General features: G+C 38.8%; 1 protein-coding gene across 2 annotated transcripts in view; it reads right to left on the bottom strand.

Annotated features, from left to right (window-relative positions):
* Positions 1–11036: 11036 nt before the first annotated feature.
* The window catches only part of GALNT9 (polypeptide N-acetylgalactosaminyltransferase 9), a 147716-nt gene continuing 130775 nt past the window's right edge, over positions 11037–27977 (bottom strand). For both annotated transcript variants that reach the window (XM_069870769.1, XM_069870770.1), the window contains exons 7-11: positions 27211–27396; positions 23858–23995; positions 20738–20833; positions 12694–12861; positions 11037–11985 (exon numbers count right to left, since the gene is read on the bottom strand). In XM_069870769.1, the coding sequence (XP_069726870.1) occupies positions 11839–11985; positions 12694–12861; positions 20738–20833; positions 23858–23995; positions 27211–27396 (735 nt within the window). In that variant the 3' untranslated portion in view covers positions 11037–11838. The remainder of the gene's footprint in view (positions 11986–12693; positions 12862–20737; positions 20834–23857; positions 23996–27210; positions 27397–27977) is intronic.

Genomic DNA, 27977 nt, shown 5'->3' with positions numbered 1-27977 from the left:
GGAAAATTCAGCCTCTGTGTGCCTCTAGTTCTACACTATGCTCATACCCAGTGTTCTTTCAAAAGACAATGACTAAAATACCTTGGGTCTCACTCTATACTCCCTCAAGCCTTTTCCCCTGTAGAATATATAGCGTGCATCCCACATCCCACTCCCCATCAGCTCACTCTAACCTCTAGGAGAGCTCGGTGATGCAGTCCGGGTTGCCCCTGTTAGGAACCTGGCACAATACCTTTTATGAGAACGTGACTGACAGAGCCACAAAGGGGCATTACGCCAGCTCAGCGTGCAGTAGAAACAGCTCATGGGGCCTCTCTTCCCTCCAGCGTGAGCCGTGACTGATGAGGAGTCCGACACGTTCCTCAGTTAAGTGTTTAAAATGGGTGAGGATAAATTCAGTCCTTCTCCTCCCTGTACTACAATTCCTCCTCTTTGTGAGGGGGAAGATACCTTACACGAAATTGCAGGAACAGGTTTATTTGTGACACATTCAGACGTATAATAATGAGAGTCACATTAGTACTTAGAAATTCGTACAGATACTGTCATAGACTTCTGGTAGTTTACTTTAGTGTCTTGCTCTTTAGATTTTAGCACTCACTATGAAATTCTTGTATCAACTGGAGTGCACATTTCAAAACAGAAATTATGATCGCCAGCTTATGTTCTAGGCTTGCTACTTCAACAGTTCTTTGATTCTCATGCTTACAAAATCAAAACAAATCCTAAACCTTGAATTTTATCTTTTTTCCTCGGTGCTGTGAGTTGCCAAGCTTGCTTGGGATCTTCTGGTCCTTGTGAGCTCAGCAAATATGTTAGACCTGCAAATACTCCTGAAGTATTGACACAAATTAACTAACTAGCAGCCTTGCTTTTCTTAGCGTCCAGCATTTTTCTGCTTGTTCAGGATGAATCCTGCGCTGGTGTACAAAAGAACATTTCTTTGAGACATAGGAAAGCTCTGCACATTTACTCCAGATTAAATTTTTAGCCACATTTATCAATGCAAAAAGGGAAAAAAATCTCCAACCTTATAAGTCCTTTGTTTTGCCTTGTTCTCAGGCAAAAAATTTGAGGAAGTGCTTCAAAAGCCTTAGAATTTTAAGCTTTTAAATAGATCTAATAGTTACTCAGAATGCCTTTCTGCTAAACCCACTGAAGCAATGGTATAAAGAAGAAACCTTATGTCACTCTGGCCTGACGGATAGCAAAATGGGTCTTTGTAACTGTTTCAGTCTTAAGAAAGGAGCTTTGGCTCCAGGAGCAAAACATAAAACAGCCTCCAAAGAGATTAAAAGTGTCCTCACTTTTTTCCGATAAGGCTGAACAGAAGTAAATCCCTCACTGCTCCTCATGAGTCCACTGAAGCCTTGAGCTTTATTTCTGTTCAGGGAAAGGAGGCAGCACAGTGCAGTATCCTGGGCCTCACTATTACCTTGAGACTGTGAGGGAAACACACAGCTTGCACCTGCTAGGATATATTCTGAATATTTTAAACAAAAACACCAACAGGATAATTCAAAATGTACCTTTCTAAAGAACAAGAAAAACTGTTTTCAAAAAAACAGTGTCACTTAATGAACACACACTCTCCTCTCAAGAATGACTCAAAATGACCTAAGCCAGGTAAGAAGAGAAAAACTGGATCTAAAGTTCTTTAGGTAAATATTCACAAGAATATTTAGCTACTTAGATTTAGTGACTTGGACATCAGCCTATCTGCTGAATTGCATTATGCATCCTTGATGCAGATTCTCTTCTCATAACTCTCTGCCCTTTGGTCAGCAAGATGAGAACATCCAGCATTTGTCTAGCCTAGACCTTCTCTCTTGGCATGAGAGTGGCTAGCCAGGTCAGCACCCGTTTACCCAGAATGATACAGAGAGGCTGAATGTCTTGCTAATTGCTTTTTAGTACAAACCCATCAGTCTTGCAATGAAAATAGCAGTTTTTTCAGCTTAAACAAATAATTTTGCTCTTTAATTTCCTCCTGCTTGCTGATAGGTGGCACCATTTTCTGCATGGAATGCCAACACTTGAAATACACTGAGAATTTCAATAGCTTTTGGCAAATGTTTCACTGCTAACACACCATGGCACCAAGCTGTGTGTGTTTTGGAGCTCTGTCCACAGATTAGACAGATTTCACTGTAATAAACTGCAAAAGCACAAAAATCTTTCCTGAATCCTGATTAAAATCTCTTTATCGAAGCTCAGTTATTCATATAAAGAACCCAGGGCCTGATTAGTCAGTGAACTGCTGTATGTTGATTCATACTTTCCAGTTTGGACAATGTAGGTCATCCTTTCATGTTTAATTCCTATTTTTCCAGTTCAAGGAAATCCTGATGTGCCTTGCCCTGGCCTTACCATCCTATTTCTGTAACACCAGGTTGCAACACTAAACCCTGATCATTTCTTTAAGAGCTTTTAGTACCAGCTGGACCACCCACCGGAGGGTGGTGTTATCTTCCTCCATTGTCAACAAGACAAGGGCCATTAGGAAGTTCTTGGCTTTTCTGTAACAAATAATAGACTCTTAAAAATTGTACCTCTGGTCTAATGAATGTCACAGAACATTGGTGGGTGCACCTTTACCCCTAAGTTCTGTAAATGGTAGAATGATTTTTTTGATTAGAAAGGCTCCTTTTCCACATGCAGGTCATGTTTTTTAGTAACACATCTAAAACCAAACAAGTTATACAATTACATTAGAGAAACAAGATGATAGAAGAAGGTAGGAACAGCCTTAAGAGAAACTCCAAGAATATGGTTAAGCATTAAAAGTGAACTTACGATAAGAACATCATCCAGAAAAATGTTGCAGTAAATTTGCATGAAAAAGGCAAAGTTTTGTTTGCTGGTGTGTAGGCTTATATCTGGTTTTAGGTACCGAAATAAGTTCTTGGATTTGGTCACAGGAAAGTTACATAAATTCTAGCATAAAGAAGTTTTGTTTGTTTGTTTGCTTGCTTTTATCTCAACAGTACGGACAGGAAAATGCCTCAGTCCTTGTTTTCTTGTTTTAAATTCCAGAGAACCAGTCACGACACAAACGCAAGTCTGATTCAGGTGCTCAGCTGCATTACAGCAATCACAGACAGCTAAACTAAACAAAACCAAACCCCAACAAAGCAACGTATAGGCCGAAGAGTCATTATCATTACTACCTAGTGCTTGGTTACAGGCAGACATATGTTATTCATGGTTGATTCATGAAGATTTATTGATCAAAAAAAGAAGAGGAGCGGCTACATTCATGGTATATATTCTTCACAGTGAAAAACCTGAGACTTAGGATAACTTCTGTAGTACGAATGTTATCAGATGCAGGACTGCTGACAAAATATTTACATGAACCTAATTTTGTTGGATATTACTCACAGAATATTCATTTTAGCAAGCATATGGTACCTTTAAAGGTCACACTTCTCCTTCCAAGAAATACTGGCTTGATTATAATAGGAAATTAAGTCCACAGAACATCTAGGCTAGCAACAGAGCTGCATTTCTACATGGAGTCCTCAGTGTGGATTTACAAAGAAGTACCTCATCGTAAAAAAGATTGATGCTGGAGATTGAGCTCAGTTTCCCAAGGCTCTGTTAGGCTCTTCCCTCTGAGGCTAATTGTATTGTTGACCACCTGAAGACTACAGTCAATCCTATTTCCTCTGGATCAACCAGGGGATTGATTAACAGCAGCAGTTTGGTTTCTACAATCACTGTCCTTGTAAAAATCAGGAAAGAGAAAGCTTGTGCACTCGGGTCTCAACCTCTTAGTTCAGCTGAAGCAGAGGTGTGTAAGAAAGGCAGGAGACAGAAACATTTCCCAACCAAGTCACACAACTGTAGGCACCTACAGCCTCTCCCTAATAGGAGGATCAGGGCAGGGAATTCTTTCTAGCAGAATGAAAGAAGGTGTCAGAACCTTTCTCGGATTCTCTGTGCTCCTTGATCACAAATTGCAAGCTTTATGCATACATACTAACTGAGGAGAAATAGTCTGGCTGAGATCCAAAATCAATGTTAAAACCAGTCATGTATGTTTTATAGTGCAGAGCAGTTAAGAACCCGATCGTTTCTCACCATGCTATCACCCAATCCAATGGATGACACAAAGCATCTGCTTGCACTTTTACAAAGTTGCTTGCTAGCAATACAAAAAAAGCATGACGCTTAGTCAGGTCTGAAATATATTTAAAAAGAGGATACCAGAGTTCAAACTAAGAAGGGTGTTAAAAAAAGAGTTGGTAACAGTTATTCACAGTTTTTCATCAGAAGAGAACTACAGGGCATCCCATGGAAAGAAAAGCAGAGATACTGACTCGCAGCAATTGTGCTATGTATTACAACAGATGTTGTGACATCCGGAGGTATAAGGGAATTAGACACATACGGGCCCACAGCAGTTATTAAATCTAACGGCTGGGCTGGTGTGTACAGTCTCTGGCTTGGGAAGTCCTTACCTTTTGAAATTAGAGGGAGATCTATAATGAAAGGGTCATTCTACATTTTCCCCGTCTCCTATTTCATTCTCCTAAACATCAATTATTGACTGTTTTCAGTGATGAGGTGCTGGGCTACATAGACTTCTGGCAGAAGTAAGACAGTATAAAAGGGAGTGCATAAGCACTTTATAGCCCCTTTCTATTGCTTTTGGGCAGATAAAAGTGACTTTAGAAGCAGAAAAAAAAATCAAGTCAATAGCAATATCATCTTTTTTAACAGTCCAGGTCTATAGATGGGATAAATTATTGTGGTTCCCACAACTACCTTGGCTGCAGTAAAGCAGCACCACTTTATATCATCTGCAAATATGTCCTCTCTGTTTGTACAGGTCAGGTCACAGGGTATGGGATATCCTTCAGTGCTTTGTATTAAGTAGGTAGCTTAGAAAGTATAAGCTGTTCAGTTTCTTTGGATGGAGAAGAGGAGGCTGAAGGGAGACCTCATTGCTCTCTCCAACTACCTGAAAGGAGGTTGTGGAGAGGAGGGAGCTGGCCTCTTCTCCCCAGTGACAGGGGACAGAACAAGAGGGAATGGCCTCTAGTTCCACCAGGGGAGGTTTAGGCTGGACATTAGGAAAAAATTTTTCACAGAAAGGGTCATTGGGCACTGGCAGAGGCTGCCCAGGGAGGTGGTTGAGTCACCTTCCCTGGAGGTGTATAAGGGAGGGATGGATGAGGTGCTGAGAGACATGGTTTAGTGATTGATGGGAATGGTTGGACTCGATGATCTGGTGGGTCTCTTCCAACCTGGTGATTCTATGATTCTATAATTCTTTAGGACAGTAATGCATCAACAAAAGATAACTTGTGCTCTTACACATTTGAGTTGCTGAAACACAGCTCCGATGCAAAACTCCTAGAAAGAGAACACTTTCATCCCAAGTTTCCTAGCTGTGGTTTGATAGCGTATTTTTTCCCATAGTTTGATGATTCTAGGATGATGATTGCAAGGTCAGACTTTTTTTTATGAGGATATTTTTAATTTATGTTTGAATGCTTCTTGTGGAGCACCCACTAGTCCCGTGGACCCATACAAGAACAAAGCTTGTGTTGCCATGTGGATTGGTATCTGTGAGCATTATGCAAGCATTTCTTTGTATTGGGATGGCAAGACAAGCCTCTGCTCAATTCTGAGTTTGAACACGATTGTAGTCCATCCTGTTATCAGTCTGGTTTTGGATTTGCATGCTCACGGACCAATTCTCTAATATGAATGTCACCTTCCCTGGAGGTGTTTAAGGGACGGGTGGACAAGGTGCTGAGGGGCATGGTTTAGTGATTGATAAGAATGGTTGGACTTGATGATCCGGTGGGTCTTTTCCAACCTGGTGATTCTGTGATTCTATGAGGTGATGAGTCTCCTGTGACATGCACAGAGCTTGTTCACTTTAGAAGAAGTAGCAATCTGCTGCGAAGTGTGCCATGCTCATCTCAACAATGGACCAATCACCTTCCAGAACAGATTACAAGCACATTTAAATTTTGAAATGCATATATACTTTGCTTTTCTACTTTTCCTTTGTGTGAAATCTTTGAATTTTAATACATGGTGTCCAAACGTACAATGATAAAAAAATGCAGCTCATGTCAGCAGTAAAATGCATAGTAATTTATTAACTTTTCAAGTGTAAATACAAATTTATTTGATCATGTGCCACATAATGAAAACTTACTTGCAGTCACAACTTGCATTCTATTTGCTGTGTTATTTTTTTTAATCAAACTTATTACAAAGAATTTGAAAACTGCACAATACTTGTTGATGGCCAATAGAAGATTGTAACCTTATGAAAAGTAAAGAGTGCTTCTAGGCACCTTTGAAAATGCTCTTGATTCAGAAATTCTGTTCTTCAAAATCAGATTGCCATGAATTGCTTCACTGTGGTGTTTGTAAATAACAATTCTTGGCCAGAGAAAACAGTTTTTATTTAGGGAAAACCATGAACTCAAGAATTTTAGTTACATATCATTAATGCTTTCATAATATAAGCCAATGTTATTTTGTGAAACTATTCTAAATTCCATTACAGTGCACTAAAGAGATCACTAAATCTTTTTTTCCGATACCATTGATGTCTGAGGCATTGCAAAGGCACAGGTAAGGTCTTCACACAGCATAAGCATCTCAGTTCTTTATAGAGACAAGGTATTTTCAACAGTTAGCAGAGTAAACTGTGGAGATTGTTAAAAGAGAACCTGAAATTAATTCATTACAGTTTTTAGATGATGCACGTTATGCCAAATTCACTGAGAATTGTTAACTATGTAATTTTAGTATTTACTCCCCTAAGTTCACAAGGTAAGCAGAGTCCATCTCTAGCAGAATACACTCTGCACTAGTATTTCAAGAACATCCTTGTTGCCATACAGGAAGCTATAAATGCGTGATGCCTGTACTGCAGTAGACCATGGGGCCAATTAATGTATTTTCCATGCACTCAGTAATTACAACTCTTGTTCACTATTGTCAGACACACAAAAAATCAAATTGTATCTGCAAAATAAGATTTAGTGGTGTACACTACAGCTGTCTCTTGAAAAGGTATTCCTGATGAAGCAAAACAAACTGTGCTAAGGTTGAGATTCTTTCCAGAGAGAATATATTACTTTGGTGGCAACCAGATCTGGAGACATGTTTCCTATCCAGATTGTCAGCTTGTTCTTCCACTTTACAGTACCATCTTTTACCTGTGGCATGACCTCATGATCAACTTTGCTTAGCAAATAAAAAAAAAAGCAGGCTATCAAAATAGCAGCAGTAAAAAATGGGACACGATTGCTAGAAACATCTTCAATTAAGTGAATTCTGACAGTTGTTCTTCCTCCCAAAGCCTTTGCTGGAAAAAAAAATAAAGGAAGGTATTTGTGTCCTAACTAAATGATATCACGCCAAACTCCCTCTGAACTCCAGCTTCTATTAAATTTCTTCTTACAACTCAACTCACTGGGTCCCAAAACAGGCTATAATGTGTTTTAGAATGGCTGTTAATGAACCATTTCAAATGAATACTGGATACTGAAGGAATTACGTGCTGTGTAATTGATCTAAAGAACAGATTAGGACTGGTGCTATTTCATTAAATCTTATTAGCTCTGGCTTAAGTACTTAAAATTGCAGCTGTCCTGTGTCAGATAGATTACACCCCTTGTCACATGGTAAGCGAGGTTTTCATCTGCTACACCACAGTTTTGTAAAAGGGAGTAGGCTGATGAAATGAAAATACAAACAAAGGACTACACAGGCCTGATCACCAGACACACCCAGCCCCCAATTATTCATTGATGCGAGATAGATAGTTCAATGCTTTCAGAATATGTACAAAGACCTGTTGTTTATTTCACTATTTCTGTCTTAGATCATTTCTCTGCAGACAGAGTTTAGCTTTTTGCATGTGGAACTCTTCTCATGAAGAGTTCTCATGCATCATGGATGAGCACAATACATATCTTTTATATAGCCACCAGGGACTCCACAGGGTCCTTCAACAACACCATTTTTTCTCATTCTTCTCATTCATTCTCATTTTTCTCATTTTTGCTTTTCACTGGACGTCAGCTTGCCTCGGGAAGTAGGGAGCTTGGGGACAATTTTGGTGGAGGAACAAACGGCTTTAATCAAGCCAAGAATAAATTCAGCTTGGAAAATAGTTTGTTGCTCTCAAAGGAGAAAGGGCTCCTCTCCGTCCCTCAGAACTCCAGTTTTATTAACTACTAACTAAAAGCTGCTTATGAAATTAAAATTAATTTTTAAGGATCTTGACATGCTTACAAAAGTATTTTTTCATTGGCTTGCTTTTGATAGCAGTGTGCTAGACTTGATATTCTTTTTCACCTTCTGTTCTTGTGTCCTAGGACCTAGTAATTAACTCCATAATCTCCTAAATCAAGCAAAATAGCAATTGAAGATTTAGATCTGAATTTTCTCCACAAGGCCTATTGCCCTACGTTAAATACTTCCCAAAACATCTGGACTGTTTCACTGTGGGAATAAGGACTGAAAATTTGAAACAACATTAAGCAAGGCTTCAGATTATACTAATGGGTGAAATACGGACAAGAGACCCACAGACTTTGGTTAAAACAGATAATACTCAAGGCTTTTATTATTATTATTCCTTTTATGAGAGACTAACTTAAGAACCCCTCACATGCAGAGTCTCTGTGTTAATACCTCAGCCAAAGCTGTGGTTCATACAGATAAAGACTAAAGTAAAAATAATCCAACAGATGTGGGTTTTTTAAACATGAGAAATTGTTTCAGTAAATCTTAAAAAAAATGGCAATCACAGAAAATACCAACTCTACCTTTAAGAGTCATTTGAATTCTTTTACATTGTCCTGTAAGAGCCGTTTATCTATCAAAAAAAATTTGCTTCCCTTCTTACACTGAAAATCTAGTTCTTTCAAGCCTTCTGCAGGCTGTGGCCTCTGCAATCAAAGTTACCAGGACCGACCATCCTCAGTTATTCAGTATGGCCACATCCAAATGCTTTGCACTGGGCACTAAAAACATATGGCAGCAAAATTCCAACTCCACATTCATTATGGTGGTGTCATAGTGAAGGGTTGTCATGCTTCCTTGAAATCTTTACTGGTAAACACACATTTTTCAGGTGTTCTCAGCTGCAAAGCTCTTAAACTGCAAATGCAACATTCCATTTAGGATGATAAATTTAAAAGCTGGCATTTCTCCAAATACTCAGCTTTCCTTTTTCATTTACACAGGATTTGAAAGGCTTTCTGCCCCATTGCTAACCATGGATCAACTGTAGATTAGCAATTCAAGACAAGGAAATAAAAATGGCAAAAAAAGCACGCATGTGACGTTTGCTTCTGTTCAATACAGTAACTTTATACTCTAATAGTTAGGTATTTAGAAGTCACACTGATATATAATCACTTTCAACTTCCAGCCATCTATATATAAAATAGTTAGCACTTACTCACTGGAAACGCTACAACTGATGTGAATGAAATTACCACCCAAAAACCTCACCTTGTAAAACAGCCTTTCCATCCTTTTGCCTTCTCACCTCCCTCCCACAGTCAAATATTTCAAGGAGTAAAAGTCCATCAGAGTAAACAAAAGAACACAGCTTTCACAGAATTAAAGAGAAATTGTATCTAGAGAGCAGATGAAAAGTCACTTACAAATAGAACTGCCGTACAAAGCTTTCAACACCTTTTCCGTGGATGGTAAGTATCCTTTTCAATTGTCTAGCAGGTTAACAGAAGGATGTTAAATCCAAGGCAGCTGTTTCCAATTTATATTTAGCCTGCAGCTTCCTGCCTTTTTAAGACCTGTGGGAAGGCCTGAATATCAAATTTGTCCATGATTTTTTACTCTATTGCTTGATTTATTAAAGATGCGACCTCTCCCCACAGGTCTTATGACACTGCTCAAGAGATTGTGTTCAACTAACCATAAACACAGAAGCATTTTTATATTTAGAATATCATCTGGAATGACTCTTTTGTATATATTCATGCATAACCCGATCCACGTGACATAAATAAAGATCACCAATTAGCCACCAATGAACTCCAGGAGAACAGGTTTTGTATTACCTCTTGCACAGATTCTTTCAAAAAAAGAACTGGGGGAAAATATAGTGATATACTTTCTAAATAACAACCAAGAGTTGACAAGAACTGATGGATTTTGCATGTTAAAATTAAATACTTCATTACATATCATGCCCTTTAAAAATTAATTTTGCTTCCATTCTATTTTGTTCAGCATGCCTTGAGATAAGAATGGCAAAACCTCTTCAAGAATCAGGTCACCAAGATTCATGGTATCGCAGTGTCTGCAACCACCTATTTTCCTGGCTCAATAAAACGATTTTTTTTTTTGTAAAAAACCCTATAAAATATTTAACAGTGAAGTTAACAGATGCCATTGCTGTCTCTCCTCCAATATGACTGAACCCTCTGAAGTGAAAATCCTGTCTGCCATGGACCCACACCCAAAACCCGCTGACATTGACGGAGCTCATCAACTTTGACAGCTTTTTGGATGCAGCCTCGTCATGGCTCTGGCTATCTGTGTGCAGGTACTGTATGAACCACTGGATACAGTATTGAATTCAGGTTCATGAAGATGCCGCCAATGGGTGAACTACAGTAAAAGATTTGTATTTCAGAGTAACAATATTTATATATGTTGCCTAGTTCTTGCTCTAATTTGCCTTCTTATTTTCAAATACTGAAAAGATCTTGTAGGTTTGTTCAGGACGTTTGTCTAGACAGTGCTCACAAAGCATATTTGCTCACATTTGACATTTTCACAGGACAGGTAACAATATGGAGATTTAAGCTGTTAAATTCCACAGATGGCACCTAAGTCAGTCAACTTCTTTTCAGAAGTAATGAGTATCCAGCTTCCAGGCAGTTGCTGGAACAACATAACAGTGCACCTGCATGCACAGCACTGCGGGATGGGAGCCTTGCACTTTGTATATTCAGGGCTTGTGGGCCAACCAAGGTTTCTAGAAATTCATCTGCCTGCTAGTACACTCACTGCCTGGAAAGACTTAAATTCACAAGTGCTAGATTGTGGTGCCTTTACAGCCAAGAAATGTAAAATGTGGCAATATAATGGAGCATGTGGCTATTTTACCTATTCAACATTTACCTGTGTATAACTATAAGAGGTCTCTAAAATGCTGCTTTTTAGCAGCTTGAAGGTTGAGAACCACCTGTAAACATTTGCAAACAGTCTCCTACCAGAAACAGAGACTCCTAAACAATCAACCTTGAAAATTATCATATATTATATTATATTTCCAGTGTTATTTACAGATCTTCTTGTTTAGTACAATGAACCAGACATGCTGAAAAGGTAGGATTTTTCCAGTCTCCTTTTATATGAAGTACAATAAAAAAGGCACATGATTATTCACCATAGGAGTTGTGCACCAGTCCTTAACTTAAAGCTAAAAAGCTACCCATCAGAGAACTCTCTTTACGAGGCAGTATTGGGATCTCTCCTTTGAACTCATCACAGAAATATCTGTCTCTTAGTTCCTCTGGGAGAGCCTAAGGAATCCACTTGTCTGTTGTGTTCTGATCTTCACAAGATTTCCAAATCAACAGAAAACTCTTGTTAAGCTTCCCAGATCATCTTCCGGAGCAAGGAAGAGTCAGGTAGGGCATGTATTTGTCTGCTTTCCTCTTCCTTCTTTATTTCTTTTGAATGCCCAACTGTGGAGGACTCTTGAAAGCCAAGTCCTGTTCAAACTAATTTCCTTTAAGACAAATACCTTGCAATATATGGCACACTGAGCAATGAACAACGACAGGATCGACAGCTTCTCAGCCCCAGCAGTCAATGCCGGCCGTGTTTTATCCAGTTCCTAATCATCCATTTTTGCCCCGAGCACCTTTGTACAACTAATCTGAGCCCAAAATTTGCATCCTTTGACATTTCCACTTCTAGACAACGGCCAGTGTCTCTGCTGATGATTGGACCATTCTGAGAAAAAAAAAAAAGAAGAGGGGAAGAAAAAAAAACCAAACAGAAGGGTTAGAAGGAGGAATAGACAGCTGAAAAGGCTAGAATAAAATTAGTGCTAGATCCGTAAATCCCTAGAAAGCACTATAAAATGCCTAGAAAATTCTATATATATCAAGCAATAAGAGTGCTAGAAATTTCTAGGAGGAGCTAGGTGATTCATAGAGTGCCAAAACAATCCTTTGACAATTCCAGATTTAAGAATTCTTAGAAAATTACCCAGAAATCACTAGAAAAACACTAGAGAATCCCTGCTCCGAGGTATAGGAAATGGCAGAAACTGTAAGAATGCCTTCAAAAATGCTGAAAATTAATTGAAATCTCAAGGTCTAAGTGTTCCTTGAAGTATGCTAGAAAAACCTCAGAAAAATTCCAGAACCAAAAATTCCTAGATATTAAAAAAAAAAACTTGCAAGCATCTTCATGACCATTACTACAGAAATCCAGACTAAACAAATCACACAGTGTACATGGAGAAAGTATAATTGAAATATCCTTAGTAGTAATATAAGAAAACTCCTGGATCAAACACGACCTACAGAACATGACTATTTCCAGAAGGCGTAAGGCAGGGATTCCTAGAATAATCCTCTAAAGACCTTGTGTTTCTTTAAAAATCCTCTAGAGCAGTATTCCTCTCTCTGCAAGGCTCCCTGAGCTTTTTCTTACCTGTGTGAAATCCCAGAACCTCTGTGCTGGTCTCAGAACATCTTCACACTTCTTTAGAGTTGGTGTCCTGCCCTTCCCATCATCAACGAGGCATTTGGAGTCAGGGAGAAAGGCTGTAGAGCCCAGCGGCCCAAGCTGCAGGACACCTTCCGAGCTGTAGCGGACAAGCTAGGGAAGAAAGGAAAGGGAAGACTCTGACCGCAACCCCACAGACCCCAGCAATGAGACACAGCTGACTTGCAGCTGCCTTCCCTGGTGGCTTCCACCTTGAGTGCTGGTGAGGAGCCCTCTGTCCTGCTCAGTGTTGGGTCCTCACCGATCCGGCACACAGTGTCTAACGACAAAGCCTGGGAAACTCATTTTACCAACACGGGGTCTCTTGCAGGACACAATATTCCCTTCTTCCACACCTTTGCTCCTCACCATTATCTACCTACTGGTTTGCTGGAAAAAGAGCAATCGAGAAAGTGAAGTAATCAGTATGTAAATCATATCCACTCAGCAGGAATTGATTTAACAAGGACACGATGTCAATTCGCCATGCAGTTTGTTCTTAAGAGCTCTATTAGAGGCTACTGATAGCAACAAGTCTAATTAGTTTTTGTAAATAAATGTTACTGCAAAAAAAAATTCACCATGCTACCAGTATCCAAAAATATGAAAGGGGAAAAAAAATCATGAGGGCAATAACAGCAAATAGGCTAACATATGCTTCAGGCCTACATCACGCTCTGATATTTTAGTCTTGTGTGGGGCTTAACTGTTCTGCAATTTAGTTCTCCTGCACAGAAGGTGAGGTGAAAAACGGTGTCTTCTAATCTCAGTGTGCTAGAACATGTTTTATTACATTAATATTAGTCCAAGGGAAAATATTTAAGGATATAGAGAATATCTGGAGATGTCTCATGTTGATCCAACCTAACTGTTGGGATAATGATTTTCTGTAAGTAGAGGGCAGCTGCCCATTTACCTTCTCACACAGCTACATTTTGGGTTGAGGTGGAGGGAGACACTGCTTCTTCAAGCACTACAAGCTTGCTGGGATGACACAGCCTCCCACACAGCGTGTGTGAGAAGGGACAGAGCCAGTACAGAGCCTACAGACTCCCAGGAGAGCAGTCTGCAGACATAAACCCACATCTCAGAAGCACTGGGTGAGGAAAAGCTTTTCCTAGGGACACCCTGAGGACCTTGAAAAGTTTCTTGCAACCCAAGAAACCACCGAAGAACTGCTGGATGACAGCAGGGCTGAAGAACACAATCTTGACAGAGGAAGGTTAATTTCAAACCCTTTATTCTGCCTCTTCCGTATCTGATTTTTCTCTACTATGATTTATTTTAATCTGTATTCTAAGAAAACCTCAAACCTTTCATGGTGGTTTTAGGATGCTCATTTAGAGGGAATAGTGACACTGTCAGCTCACTTCTTATCGCATTGCACTGAGATAACTATGATAGCAGCGGGGTCCTCATTGATATGTTGCAAAAATTAATAACTAATCCCCTTAATTACTGCTACTTCCTAGATAGGGAAAAGCCTATTGAGGGAGATTTCAACGCACATTAAAGCAAAAATGCAAGACGTTAATTTGGTGGCAGGCCAATACATCAAATCAAGTGTATCTGCCTCTTACTACTTCTCTGTTTAAATCTGGAGTCATTACACCAGCATGGTGTTTTGCCCTTCTTACCCCAGAAGTACTAAAGTGTGACACCCATGTGCCAAAAACCTGCAAAACGGAATCACCTCCATGGCTTGTGTGCTGTGAGACTGGATGCTGCAGGGCGAAGGTCTGAGCCACTGAACAAAAGCAATTATCACCCAGGAAATTTACTGCCTGTCTGGTCTTATTGCTGTTATATGGCTGAAATTACTTAACGAGAAAGAGAAAGAAGGTCAGAAGTGCCTGCCATTTATTGGATGCTACTGACCACTGCATGAGATATCGTTAAGAGTCAATCAAAAAACCTTGAATTAGAGTCTGGCTTTCTACAGCCACCCTTATTAACCTCAGAAGAATCATGCTGTGAATAATCATATGTTGCTGGTGGGAAAAAAAGCACGGTCTACTCGCTCCCAGACCAGATTCCCTTTGACAAACTACGTGTTCATTTCCCCACCTGCCACTTCTGTTCAGAGCAACCATGTGAAGCAGAGAGTTAGAACATAGACTACACAGAGAAAACAGAGGGATAACCGCAGGAGGATTCTCCTTGGTATGAACAATGTCATTGTCGAGTTCTATACACACTAAGTTGAGACACTTTTTTTTCCTTTCACTGTAGGCATACTTGGGGACATAGGTAAAAGAAGCTCAAGCAAGCAAAATGATTCAAAATACTAATGAACAGCCAACTTGGATAAATTATTGTCCTTTTTCCCCAAATAAAGGGCAACAGGGGTGGGAAGGAACCATCCCACAAATTCTTTTTTTTCTTTTTTAAAGTAAAACCCGTCTTTGTGTTTCACGCTTCTGTCTCATGAGTCCTGAGCAGAGTTCAAATGAACTGCAGGCGTGGCTGAAATTTACACTGACAGGGAAATGTGTTAATCTTTTAGACTTTATTATGCATTTCCAGGTCCCAAAATGCCATCTAGCAACGCGGGTGGCTCTGACTTGTGTAGGTGATCAGAAAGACTACTTATAATGGGTTGCCTGCTCTGTAGGATAGGATCAATTTTCTCTATGGTTGAAGATGAGTAGCTTTTCTATATCAATATTAAAACAGTCTACAATATTCTGTGTCTTTAGAATCTCAATAGCGAGAATTGCATGTGCTCTGTATCTCAGTATCTGGGAATTTCTCAATGTGTTTGGGAAAGACATTTATATAGAAACCTGTCAAAGAAGAAAGTCCCATTTCTGCTTAGGCCTTAGAAATGGAAGATAAACTAACACTATTACAAACTATCACCAATATTGAAAGTGGCAGTTGCATGACAGCTCAAGAGACTCAGAGATGGCTCGGTGCAGGAAACTGTTACCTATAAAATGATGAGACAAATGGAACACCATGGGCTTAATTTTCCTGAATCTGTACTTTCTGCCAAGAGTCCCAACTGTCATAAAAACTTAGGGTTATCTTAAAATAAAATAAAATTCTAAAAAAAATCCACAAACAATTATCACATTTCAGACCACGTTATATAGCAAAGATTTAGCGCCTGCTTCTGCAAAATCAGGCCAGAACTTAAGGTACAAGGGACTACTATATGATTAGTAAGATCTCCTTGCAAAGACTTCATATCAGAATTTCCTAGAGACAATATAATATGTGAGAATAAAATAAGCGTTAAAAGAAATTGCTTATTACCACACACTAGAAAGCAGGAGCTAGAATACAGAGTCAATGGAACAGTGAAAGTTACACCTGCTGTGTTCAAATTTGATCTTAAGTGCCGCTATCAAAAGAAATAACCTCTGAATTTGTATTAGAACTGTGGGCATCATACATCACACCAAAACCATTCCCAGTGCCAGCCAAAATGAACCAACAAAGTCTCCTTTATTAAGGAATATTGAATATCATTCATTTAAAAAGAGAAATTTTGGGAAAGTCATGATGGGCTGAAAGCCTTAGGTATCCACATGCTCCTATTGCAACCTGCAGAACAGAAAAAGTTTTATACCTCACATGAGGATCAAACTTCACTCAGTTTTTCCTCTTTTATCTGAGGAGAGCTGAAGGACAATGCTAAAGCTACGTGCACTATTAAACACTCCAAAATCTAATCCTGATACTATCTGCTGTACCTAAGATAACATAGGATATTTTTCCCCTCCAACGTTTAGAAATCTTAGCAGAATAGAATTGAAGTCAAAGGTTGTTTATCAAAGCCACCACATCTGATTAAAACATAGTGAGTGGTGCTGGCTCTGGAAGGTGATCCTTCAGGAGCATCAGTGGGATAAGTAAATGCCAGCATTAAATCAAAGGATTTGACTTCAGAAAACCCATTCCTGTTAATTTCCAGTCAAGTGGAAAAAAGCATAAAACAACAACAGGCAATTATTTATAGGAAACAGTTACAGGAGTGGCTCCATTAGCTTTCCACACAAAGTTTAACCCCTCTCTCTTGGTCCTGTTTTCCAGCAAAAGGAAATCTTTAATGATCCTTCAGCCCTGCAGATTAACTGAGCTGTAAGCTGACACAGAAATTGAAACAGTGAGCTATACAGAATTATGAAATACCTTATATCTCCAGAGTACTTGTCACTGTAAGACAAACAGATCACGAGTGTAAGTTACCAAACCTCCAGGTTTGCTGCAGAATCTTACCCACTGCTTCATGCAAGTTAAGACAATACCTTCCATTCACCCTCCTCCAGGCAATCAGACCTGCTACCCAGCGTGCAGCCCTGGAAATCCACAGTTCTACCAAGCAAAATATTAAATATCTGCCCTTAAGCAACAGTTTAAGTAAAGCCTTTCATCTCCTCTTACTCTATCTGTTTGCATAGCTGCAAGCTTCAGAAATCTGAATGTCAAGATCTCCCTTCTTTCTGCTTGATCTCAATGACAAGGGAGTTCTTGCTTTCACAGCTGCAGTCCCTCCTCTTTCTCTTGCTGTGAAAAGGAAGAGAGGAGGGCAGAGGAGGAGGCTGTTCACCAGGACCTTTTGATCCCAGAATGCCATTTTATTAAGTTCTCCTCTTATTTCACAAACAATATAATTAGCTCCACATCACAGCATTCAAGACAGACTCTGTGACAGGGAGTTATTTTCACTGAGGTTGTATAAGTGCTCTCAGAGTTCAAAATCTGTGCCCTATAACTTTCTGAGAAGATTCCAGAACAACACATTCCATTTTTGAGTGGTGTGCATCTACCCCCCTCATCCTGTCCTCCCATTTTTGCAATTTATTTTACAACAAAAGGGTTTTATGCAGTGCTGCAAACCCAATAAGTTTTACAGATGATTTTACAAGACAAGCCAGAAGCAGAGACAAGACAATTCAAGACCCTCAATACATTCCTTGGTTTCTGAATTTTATCTAGCTCTGGACTGTTCCCTATTGCTCTCCAAACAGTATTTACAAGCCTATTTTCATGAAAGGAATTGGAATCAAGCTTCAGATCCAATGAGCACATATAAAAAAGACACTAGTTTTCTGTTAATCAACTTTTGAAACTGGCTTATACTGGTGTAAAACCTTGTCTGGATATTACTAAGCGTTAGCTGACACTGATTTAGCTCCAGTTAAATTCATTAAGTTAAAATGATGTAAACTCAGGCTAAGTGTTAGGCTTACAGTTGAATTTGATGATCTTAAAACCCAATCTAAATGATGTGGTGATTCTGTAAATGCATTTCAGAGCATCCATAAAATAATTTGTCCCCATTTGAACAAAGAAATTTTAAGGCTGCCATCATTGCAAGTATGTGATTTATCATGGTAAAAATAATCTTGAGAAAATGCAGAGGGAAAGGAGTTTATTTCATTGGGTAGTAATGGTAGAGTGGTTTTATTTTTCAGTGGTAATGCAGGACAACACCATCCAGAGGTGTGCAATGCGCAAGGGAAACAGAAATGTAAGACATAGAAGAAAAAATAATTTTATCACAGATGCACTGTAGTCTTATTCCTAACTTAGCCTTCTTTAAACACTTGACTGACTTCTGTTGCTTTTGGTGGAACCATGTGTATACTCAAATCACTAGAAATTTGCTTGTCAGAACTGAAGGGTATGAAAACCAGACAAGGCTGTAGCCGAATAGTGAGAGGCTTTCGTGTTGGTAGGACACAGCAAGCACCAGTGCTAACCTAACTAGTGAAAATGAGTTCCATGTATATATACATTTATATTTAATAGTCAATTTCAAATAACCCAAATCTCAACTCAGCAGGAGTATATTGTGCCCTATGCTTGAGATAAAAAATGTCAAAAACTGAAAGCTAAACATAATAAACAATTATGCTCATCCAGGCTGACTAGAAGAGAGGCTTTAAAAATGTTTATTTAATATATTAAAACACTTGCTGTCAACACCTTTCATGCTATGTGCTTGAATAGCCTTGATTAGGGTTTGTGCAGCTGTGGTTCTCATCCTGAATTAATTTTGTAAATTGTGGTGAGATGATAGAAGTTTTCCAGCTGTGTAATCATTAATTAACTTGGCTGCATTTGAGTGGCTCCAACCCGTGCTTGTCTGTGAAATACTCAACTTAGATAGTACATCAACCTCTGCCTTCTGCTTGGTGTTTCTTAAAGAATTAAAACTTTTGGAAAAAATGGAAAGTGTTGCAGGATGATTTGGTAGATTAACTTTTGGCTCTCCTGTAGTTTTATAGTTCTCACACACAAGGGATGTTTTGAATTTTAAGGGATTGGGAAGAATAATTTTCTCTTTCTATGCATTTACACAGTGCTAGTAACAAAAAGGCTCTAGATCGAGGCTGCAATTTAAAGCCTGAAAGCAGCTTTTCAGGCTTTTCCAGAAAACTAAGGTAGACAGGTTACTGAAGACCTGTAGTGGAAGTGAGACTGAAGATATTTAACTAGTCACTGTGCAACTTAATTTCTTGGGCATTTATATTGTTATTTACACCTGAGAAGAGCTGCCCAGTGTCTTGTCTAGAGTCGACAATTCAAAAGGCTCACATACTAGGCAATGTATTTACATCTCACTAAAAGGAAAATGACCTGCTCCTTAATGGAAGAAATTGGTCAGAGCTGGATGCTGACAGGTGAGCTACTTTAGCCACCACATTTACAGGGGTTAGTTGGAAGGAGCTGGGCATGATTTAAAAAAAAATCACAGTAACTTATGGCCTCATCTATTTTGTTCTTCTGGGAGTCAAAGCTTATTCTATGAAACTGGAGTCATGGAGCCAAATAAGTAGGTTAAGGACTTCAATTGCAAAACAAATTACAGTGAGAACCATGTATTTAATTTTCTTCCCAACACTAGCATGATGATATGAGATTAGATGTTGCAAAGAGACTTTCTGGAAAGACTTAAATTTGCAACTTCCTGCTTACAACCAGAATGAAGTAAGAGACCGAACTCTTAGTGCCCAGACATCCCTAATTAGAGGCGTCTTGAAAAACTCATTTACATCTAATTAAGCAGCACTGTTTCTTTACCTTACTCAAAGGCTGTTCCTTCCGCCTCTGAGGAGAGTATCAGTCAAGTGTTCCATAATGATCCTGCCAAAGGTGGACCTTTTGTTACTAGAAATCACTGTCTATCTCACTTTGCTCTAACAGGGAATGACTCCTCACCAGCTTGCAATTAAGCACAATAAGAAATATTTGTATTTTGTCACTCTTGTTATGCCTCCATGGTGATGTACGAGCCTGAACTCCAAATCAGTATATGTATGACTGAACTTCAGATAACTGCTAAGTCCGTGATAAGGTCAGAGTTTATTTATGCATGAGAATCTTCATTAACTTAGTTCTGATTCAGATGGCACTTCAAAAGAAACTAGAGCTACATTTCAGAAGAAACTCAAGTCCTGGATTTAAATATTATCAAATTTGTATTTAAAAAAACAAGTAACATCATTATGAGCATGAAAAGAAGAAATGTAATTTTAAAATCTCCAGATATCTGTAAAAAAATAATAATATGCACAGGGACTGACAAAAAAGAAATCTATTTTAGAAAAATGTTAAAAGATATTCTTAATTCTCTTTGAAGATGAAGTTAAATACATGCTTAACTTTTTGCCTGCTTGAGAAATCACATCAGCAGCTTGCTAAATCCTTTCTGAATAGGAGCCTATTGGACCAGTGAACCCTTGATTTAAAGAATCCTAGAATATTCCTAGAATAAGTAATGTCAAAACAAGAAGAGCTGCTCACTCAAACAAACTGTCTATATTCCTTAATCTTCAGTGGATTTCTCTGTTGTTAGAAAAAATTATCATGATTCTTCTGTTTTCCTAACAGGCCTCTTCAATGTAGAGATTCACATCCTGAACAGCAGAAAGGTCACCCAAAAATACTGCTGTAAAGTCTGTCTCTTTCCAGCTCAGGAATATGCTGCTAAAAGTAAAGGTTTCTCATTGATTATGGGATTTTATCCATTTACCTGAGAGGACATTCCATGGCAGGGATAAAGGATTGCTTTGTCATCCTCTTCTGCTCCCTGATCTAAGCAGTAGCCACTAGCTTTGCTGTTACGGACCTATAACCAGATCAGAAAGAAAAGAGTTGTATTAGTGTATTACTGCACTGCAGCTTAGGAAACAACTAGTATGTAAAAATGTTCTTGTCTGAGAAACACATGCTTATTCTCCAGATGCCAACAGGGAAGTTGCTCCAGGAAGAGACATTATTTGGACAACCTGCTGTCTTTACAGACCTTGGGTTAAAGTTTTATTTTCAGCAATTACTCAAGGATCAAAACCCCATAAAATTCACTCTAAGAAAGCCAAGCCAAATTTTGCTCCAAATTACCCTTGTTTAAATGTAAATTTCGACCATATATTTTCAGAATGTGTCTTATATCAAACAGCGAGGAACTAACCAGAATTGGGATCACAGAATCATAGAATCACGAAGTTGGAAAAGACCTCTTGGATCACTGAGTCCAAACATTCCTATCTGCCACTAAACCATGTCCCTGAGCACCTCGTCTACCCATCTTTGAAACACCTCCAGGAAACGTGACACAACCACCTCCCTGGGCAGCCTCTGCAGTGCCCAATGACCCTTTCTGTGATAAATGTTTTCCTGATATCCAGTCTGAACCTCCCCTGGTGCAGCTTGAGGCCATTGCCCCTTGTCCTGTCCCCTGTCACTTGGGAGAAGAGCCCAGCTCCCTCCTCTCTACAACCTCCTTTCAGGTAGTTGTAGAAAGCAATAAGGTCTCCCCTCAGCCTCCTCTTCTCAAAGCTAAACAACCCCAGCTCCTTCAGCTGTTCCTCAATGGATGGGATGTGGCACCCTTTTATTTGTTCCTACTGCATATATCAAACCAAAAAATCATATGAAACTATGCAATTTCAATTAAGAATATAGCATAGTTACATGAAGAAGTGATGTAAAACACATTACTGTGAAAGAATACAGCAGTGATGACCAGCATTGGAAGGCTTTCAATATATTTAAGGTTTGGATTCAGAGAAAAATTCAGTAAAAAATTATTACAGTAAAAAATTCACATGCCTCCCTCTTTGGAAAAACTGGGCTGGAGCTCTTCTAAAATGTCAAGCTTTTTTTTTTTTTTTTTTTTTCTCTTCAGGCTGGAAGTATTACATGCATTTTTCTGATGGAGAAAAATTTTACACGTATCTTAATCAAAAGGTTATTTAGCTGGACATTTTGAAACAGTCAGCAGGTCAGTTTTGTTTTAGGCTGTGAACAATTTCTCTGCCCACTCCCATAATATAGAAACAGCTACTGTATGAGCTGTCAGAAAAATCAGTGAATAAACCTTCATGTTATAGTGTGCAAGCATAACAGGGATTGGTTAAGGGAGCTCACCAACAGTTACATTTCAAGAGGTTCATTTTATGACTTAAGTACTATAAAGGCTAAAGAAGATGAAGACATATTTATGACTTTGCTTTAAAAAAATGTGAATTGAGCCACTAGGAAATATTTTTTACTACTGTTTCAATCTGTTTCACATCTATTCAATACGTTTATTTTCCTTTAAACTTGCTAAAATGCAGATATCTTTTCCTCCAGGAAAATAACTAGAAGAGGCTTTTAAGAACAAGTTTTATGTTAGTTACGGTGAAGCCTCTATTTTTTTCATTATGGGCATGTAAGACTGAAAGGGAACTTTGCCAGTTTATACTAGCTAAATATCTTGTGTGGCTCCATTTTATTATAAAATTTAATGAATTAGATACTTGTATCACTGAACTTCCTTTTTGAGTCAAGAACCTTCGTGTGAACACAAAATAGAAACAAACTTCTTTTTAGAGCCCAGCTTGCTAACCGTCTGGTATAATTGACACAATATTGGCAATACTGCCAATGCTCTTTGCAGTTAACAGCCTTCTCAGAGGTGACAGTTACTAATAGCTCCTGTTGAATTTGCTAAATGTCTTTCCTGAGTTACTGTCAGGGATAGTTACATCAGGATGCAAAGTGATATTATGCAATAAAACTTGCACTTTGTATCAATATCTGATACTTATTTTTATATGGAGTCAATCAAATTGAACAGAAAGGAAGAATGTCCCTGTAAGTGGTCTTGTGTGAAAATATATTGCCTTTGGATTTAATTATAGTTCATGTAGACAATTAAAACAGAATCTGAAAAATATTACACAGCAGGTATGCTCCTAGAACTTTGCCTTGGTTCAGCCATTAGCAATAGCAGTTCTTACATTACAGGCATGTGATAGAGATTTAAAGAGTTACAGAAGGCGCATCTGACTTCTTTATAGATTGGGGTCAAGCATATGTGGGAGACTTGAATGGTTCAGAGAGATGAAAGAAACGATCCAGGCAGCTGAGGTGAATCAAAACATCTACACATTTCTAACGTGTTTGAATCCAGCATTTTATTAGGGTTAAATAACCCTAACCTATCTACTCAGCTATCTCAGAGTAGGTGTTCCAAGGTCTTGCTCAAAACGGGTACACAAGGGAAAATGGAAACACAGCACAGAGCAGCAATATTGTTTTTCCTCTCCTGACTTTCACGGTGGTATAAAGACCTGCCAAATGGAAGTCTCCCCTCACAATCTGAACAGAGATATGTTGCTTTTTATCCTGAAGAAGGACTGCAAAAATTAATTAACTAAATGAATGCAATCCTTCAAATAGTTTGCCAAAATCCCCAAAAGGCATGGTTCTTTACCTAAAAACAATTCAGTAAACTCAGCTGTTCTCATTAACTGTAATTATTTTAGCTCTCTTGACTGCTGATGTTTTCTTGATGACATCTGTAGCATCCTAATTGGGAAAATGATTACCTCAAATTTATGTTCTCAGAGCTGTTCTATTCTAAATGAAAGCCAAGGAGGTTGCATATCATCGTTAGTGACAAAGATCTCATCTGATACACTCTGATAAGAGGGAAAATGCTTCTCAAGACCATGCTTCTCAGTGTTATTAAAAGTAGGGGAGGACATTTCTGTTGCTACTACTGTGATGAATTGAAGTTGCTCTGTATATCCTGAAGACCTACCACTAAGATGAAAAGACTGCTCTAATGCAGCCGTGATATATTTCCAAAGCCATACAGTACCTCTCCATAAGTGACAGTATTATTATAAACCCTCATTTCTGGATAGACGTTCTCCAAGTACCACTTAAAACTCCGGCACTGCAGTCGCTGTCGTAGAGCTATTCTTTCAGAAACATCTCCAAAGTCAACTCCAGGGTTCTACAAAGCAGAAAAGGATATAAAGAAATTTCACTGCATTGATTTTAGGGTTCCTTTCTTTATTGAAACCAAATTAGAGTTAATTTTGTATGCTAAGCTGTATTTCCTTTTCTTCTTTCCCTTTCTTAAGGAGTAGCTCATCAAACAGCTGCTGTTGAGAGCAAACAATAAACATTAATGAAATCAGTGGAAAAAGAAGGATAACGAACAAGGAGAAAACAAACGTAAACCAAAATAAGAAGAATACAATAAGGATGTTGTTATGTACAGCAATTCTAAATGTTTGCAATCAAACCTGACCCCCTGTGCTTTCAGATTTGTTAGCATTGCAGGCAGAAATTCTGACCTAAGATATGGCACCTAATATTAGGTCAGAAATATCTGACCTAAGATTGATCAGGGTTTCCTCTAGTAACAGGCACACTAATGTGAATGACATCGGAACAGACCTGTTAAAACTTGAAAGCAGAGCTGCTCAAGAAGTTATTAAGCTCCATTAAGCATTTGCATAGACCAGCATACAGTTTTTACTGGAAGTGGAGATCATTTGTAGACTTGAGCTGTAAAATGCAGTTAAACTCAAAACCTTCTTTATCATCCTACCTCAGAGTTTAATTCATGTTTGAATACAAATCCCATGAAAAGCACAGGCTGGAAGTGTTGAATCGATATGATCAAACCCAGACATTTAAAGAATTGCCATGTCCTGCGCTAGTGCCGGTCAATTTAAACCACTATAAGTAATCTCAGTTCAACATTAAGACAGTACGAGTTACCATATCTAAAAATCTTTTCCAGTGCTGTATGAATGGAATTGACTTAGACTGGGGAGTTTTGCATATATCTGTCTTCATTGCCTTCTACATTTCCTCCAGAATAATTTCTGTACATTTTGCAGATGATGTCTAATGCAGATTTACAACACAGCAGCAAATCTTAGCTCAGGGTTTATTAGAATCCCCAACAGATGACTCGTTTTCAGGGGAGAACACAAGTGTAATACTGAACAGGTTTTTTCTATTTGCCACATAAAGAGTTTGCTGTGCTCACTGCTGCTTGCGCATGCATACTTTGTCATGAGCTTTCCATGCGGCACCCATTCAAATGAATGCTAATTTACGTACTACTTCAGGCTATGTGGAAGGAGAGTAATTCTCAGAGGCGCTCAGCACAATAAATCATTCAATATAAGATTTCTTTATCAGTAAAAATGTCAAGAAATAGATCATAAGCAGGGGCATACCAATTATTTGGCTAACTAAAATAAAGCTATGCTGACCTGCTGATGAATGTTATAGGAATATGATCTTGCTGATCTGTCCAAAGATCATAGAATCATTAGGTTGGAAAAGGCCTTAGAAACTCCACTGTTCTTTTCTACTACTAAATCATGTCCCCAAGCACCTCATCTACCCATCTTTTAAACCCCTCCAGGGATGGTGACCCAACCATCTCCCTGGGCAGCCTGTTCCAGTGCTTGATAACCCTCTTGGTGAAGACATTTTTCCTAATGTCCATCTAAACTTCCCCTGACGCAGCTTGACACCATTCCCTCTTGTCCTACCACCCATCACTTGGGAGGAGAGACCAAGACCCATCTCTCTGCAACACCCTGTTAGGATAGACATGATAGAATAGTCATTTTAGAATAGACAATGCCAAGGTTTTTCTTATGTCTTATACCTCTTAGTCATCTAGAATGTATATTAGAGTGGAATAACTCTCTGAACACTAACACTAGCTAACAGGGTTAATTTTATCATGCACATTTTATCAATTTACTTTATGGAAAAAAAAAAAATGTTCAGTACTTCTGTTGAATTTATGTCTCTTAATACAGATATGCCACCCCCCACCTTTTTTTAAAGCATTGCTCAGTGCAGAAAACTGCACCAATAAGTAATCTCAGAGAGATTAAAGGAAATCACACTTAGATGGATGCTGCTTTGTCTTCCTCCTGCTATCACAGAAATCTTGTGAGGGAAAGAAGTTATGCAGTATTGTCTTTTGTTAAGGCAAAATAATTCTCTGCAATTAGCTCTCATGGAAAAAGAGGTCAGCAAAACTCATCTTCATTGAAACTTTGCACTGTGTCCAATACTGAACAGCAGTAAGAGAAACTGGGATGTGTACAAACATCTGAAATATCCAGACATCACGAGGAGATGAATGAAAAGTTGTTCCTTTAGGTAAGTGTATTTTCAAATCTTTTTGACGAATTACCTGTGTACCAAAGTACAAGTAGGTATTCAGGACATAGACTAAATATGATGAAGTCTTTGACAAGACACCCGTGACATCAACGGACTCTAGGTCATAGCTGAATATTCACAAGGACACTGCTGGGTTGGCAAATTTTCCTGTTCTAATAGGAACATTCCTGTTTCCATTTACTTCAAGCAGCTCTGGACAAATGCCTCACATAAGGATTAACTAAACCATCACTGTCAACAGATCAGAGTAGGTTTCCCCTCAGCTGCTCTCCCTGTTGCCCTTAGCATGAAGGACTTGAACGTAAACACCACTAAAGGATGTAAGATCAGTCAGTTTCCACCTGACTAGGGTGGAATATATATGTCTTCTCTGCAAGAATTATGCTTAATGGAGATGTAGCATGTGAGATACTTACAGAAGAATGTGATAAATCGAACCTAGAGTTTATCTAATATTTATCTTACATGGATTCCTAGAAGCCCCACACATGCCATCTATAATTCGCATGCACAGTAAGAAACAGAATGTGTCCGCATTGCAATTCTCAGCCTGTAGACAATAAAGCCAGTTAATGTGTGATTCTTTTATTACATACTTTATTTTTTATGCTTGTGAGGCCTACTGAGTCTCAGAACGAATGATGATATTTATTTATGGACATTTCTGTAGTCCTCACCACTGTACCATATGAACACCTCAAAGTTTAATGGCATCTCAAATTAATGACTTCTGAGGAGGAGGCACATAAACCTGAAACATTGTGCTCTAGTTAAATTATAAATCTGCGTCACTGCTCCTGAGTGTACAACAAAACTTACACCAAGCAAAAAAGTTTGTATGGCAGAACACTTCATATCAAGCACACACCAGCATGAAAACATGCTTCCCCTATGCTTAGCTCACTTTGTACAACTGTAGCCTCACACCTTTCACCTCAAAGAACTATGAGCAGCCACCCACGTGTCTGCCTCTGTTCAGGAGAGAGCATGACCCACACTTACTGCCATGGGGATGTTCCATGCCATATAAACGTGTGATTTGAAGTCATCCATCCAAACCTCAGCGGCGCGCAGGGCATTGCGCTTTGCATAGTAATCAATGTCGTTGTTGTAGGGTTTCTTTGTGCGTTCAATATGTGCCACACGAGAACAAGGCAAGACCTCCATGCTTCCTCCGCACTGCCAGACCTGGGAGAGTTGAAGGAAGAAGAATTACATGATGTATAGATTTTTTTTTTAAGGCCGTAAAACTGCTTCTTTTCAGATGCTGTAGATACAGTGTTCCTTAGTTGGCAATATGTGCTATTGAATGACTGGGAATAACAGCTTGATTTACCTGTTTTAAGGGTGAAACACCTCTCTCTGCACATTGACTACATGAGTCCAAGGTGAATGCAGCTGGCTGTGTTAAGTATGCAATTTAAATGCCATAAATACACAAACCCTTCCCCATAATGTCACTGTTCTTGGAACCATTAGGCAGAAGACAAACTATAAGGTCGTAACCTCTATCATTGTGACTAATTCAACCTTGTCCTTGTTACTGAAGCATCAACAAAATCCAGTTGTATCATCTGTGTTTGGCACTGTATATATGGGGATTACTGCATCAGCTCTCCAAATCAACTAACAAACTTGAAATAGTTTAAAGTGACTGCCAGAAAATGTTGATACACTTCTAGTGTACGTAAGAATTGCAGATGACCTATTCCACACCAGAGTCTTTTGTTGGGGGATTTGAACATTACATTTGGGAAACAGAAGGAAAA

This window comes from Phaenicophaeus curvirostris, chromosome 17, assembly GCF_032191515.1.
Source record: "Phaenicophaeus curvirostris isolate KB17595 chromosome 17, BPBGC_Pcur_1.0, whole genome shotgun sequence".
NCBI lineage: Eukaryota > Metazoa > Chordata > Aves > Cuculiformes > Cuculidae > Phaenicophaeus > Phaenicophaeus curvirostris.
The sequence above is the reverse complement of the archived record's forward strand: the minus strand, read 5'-3'. Positions and strand labels throughout refer to the sequence as shown.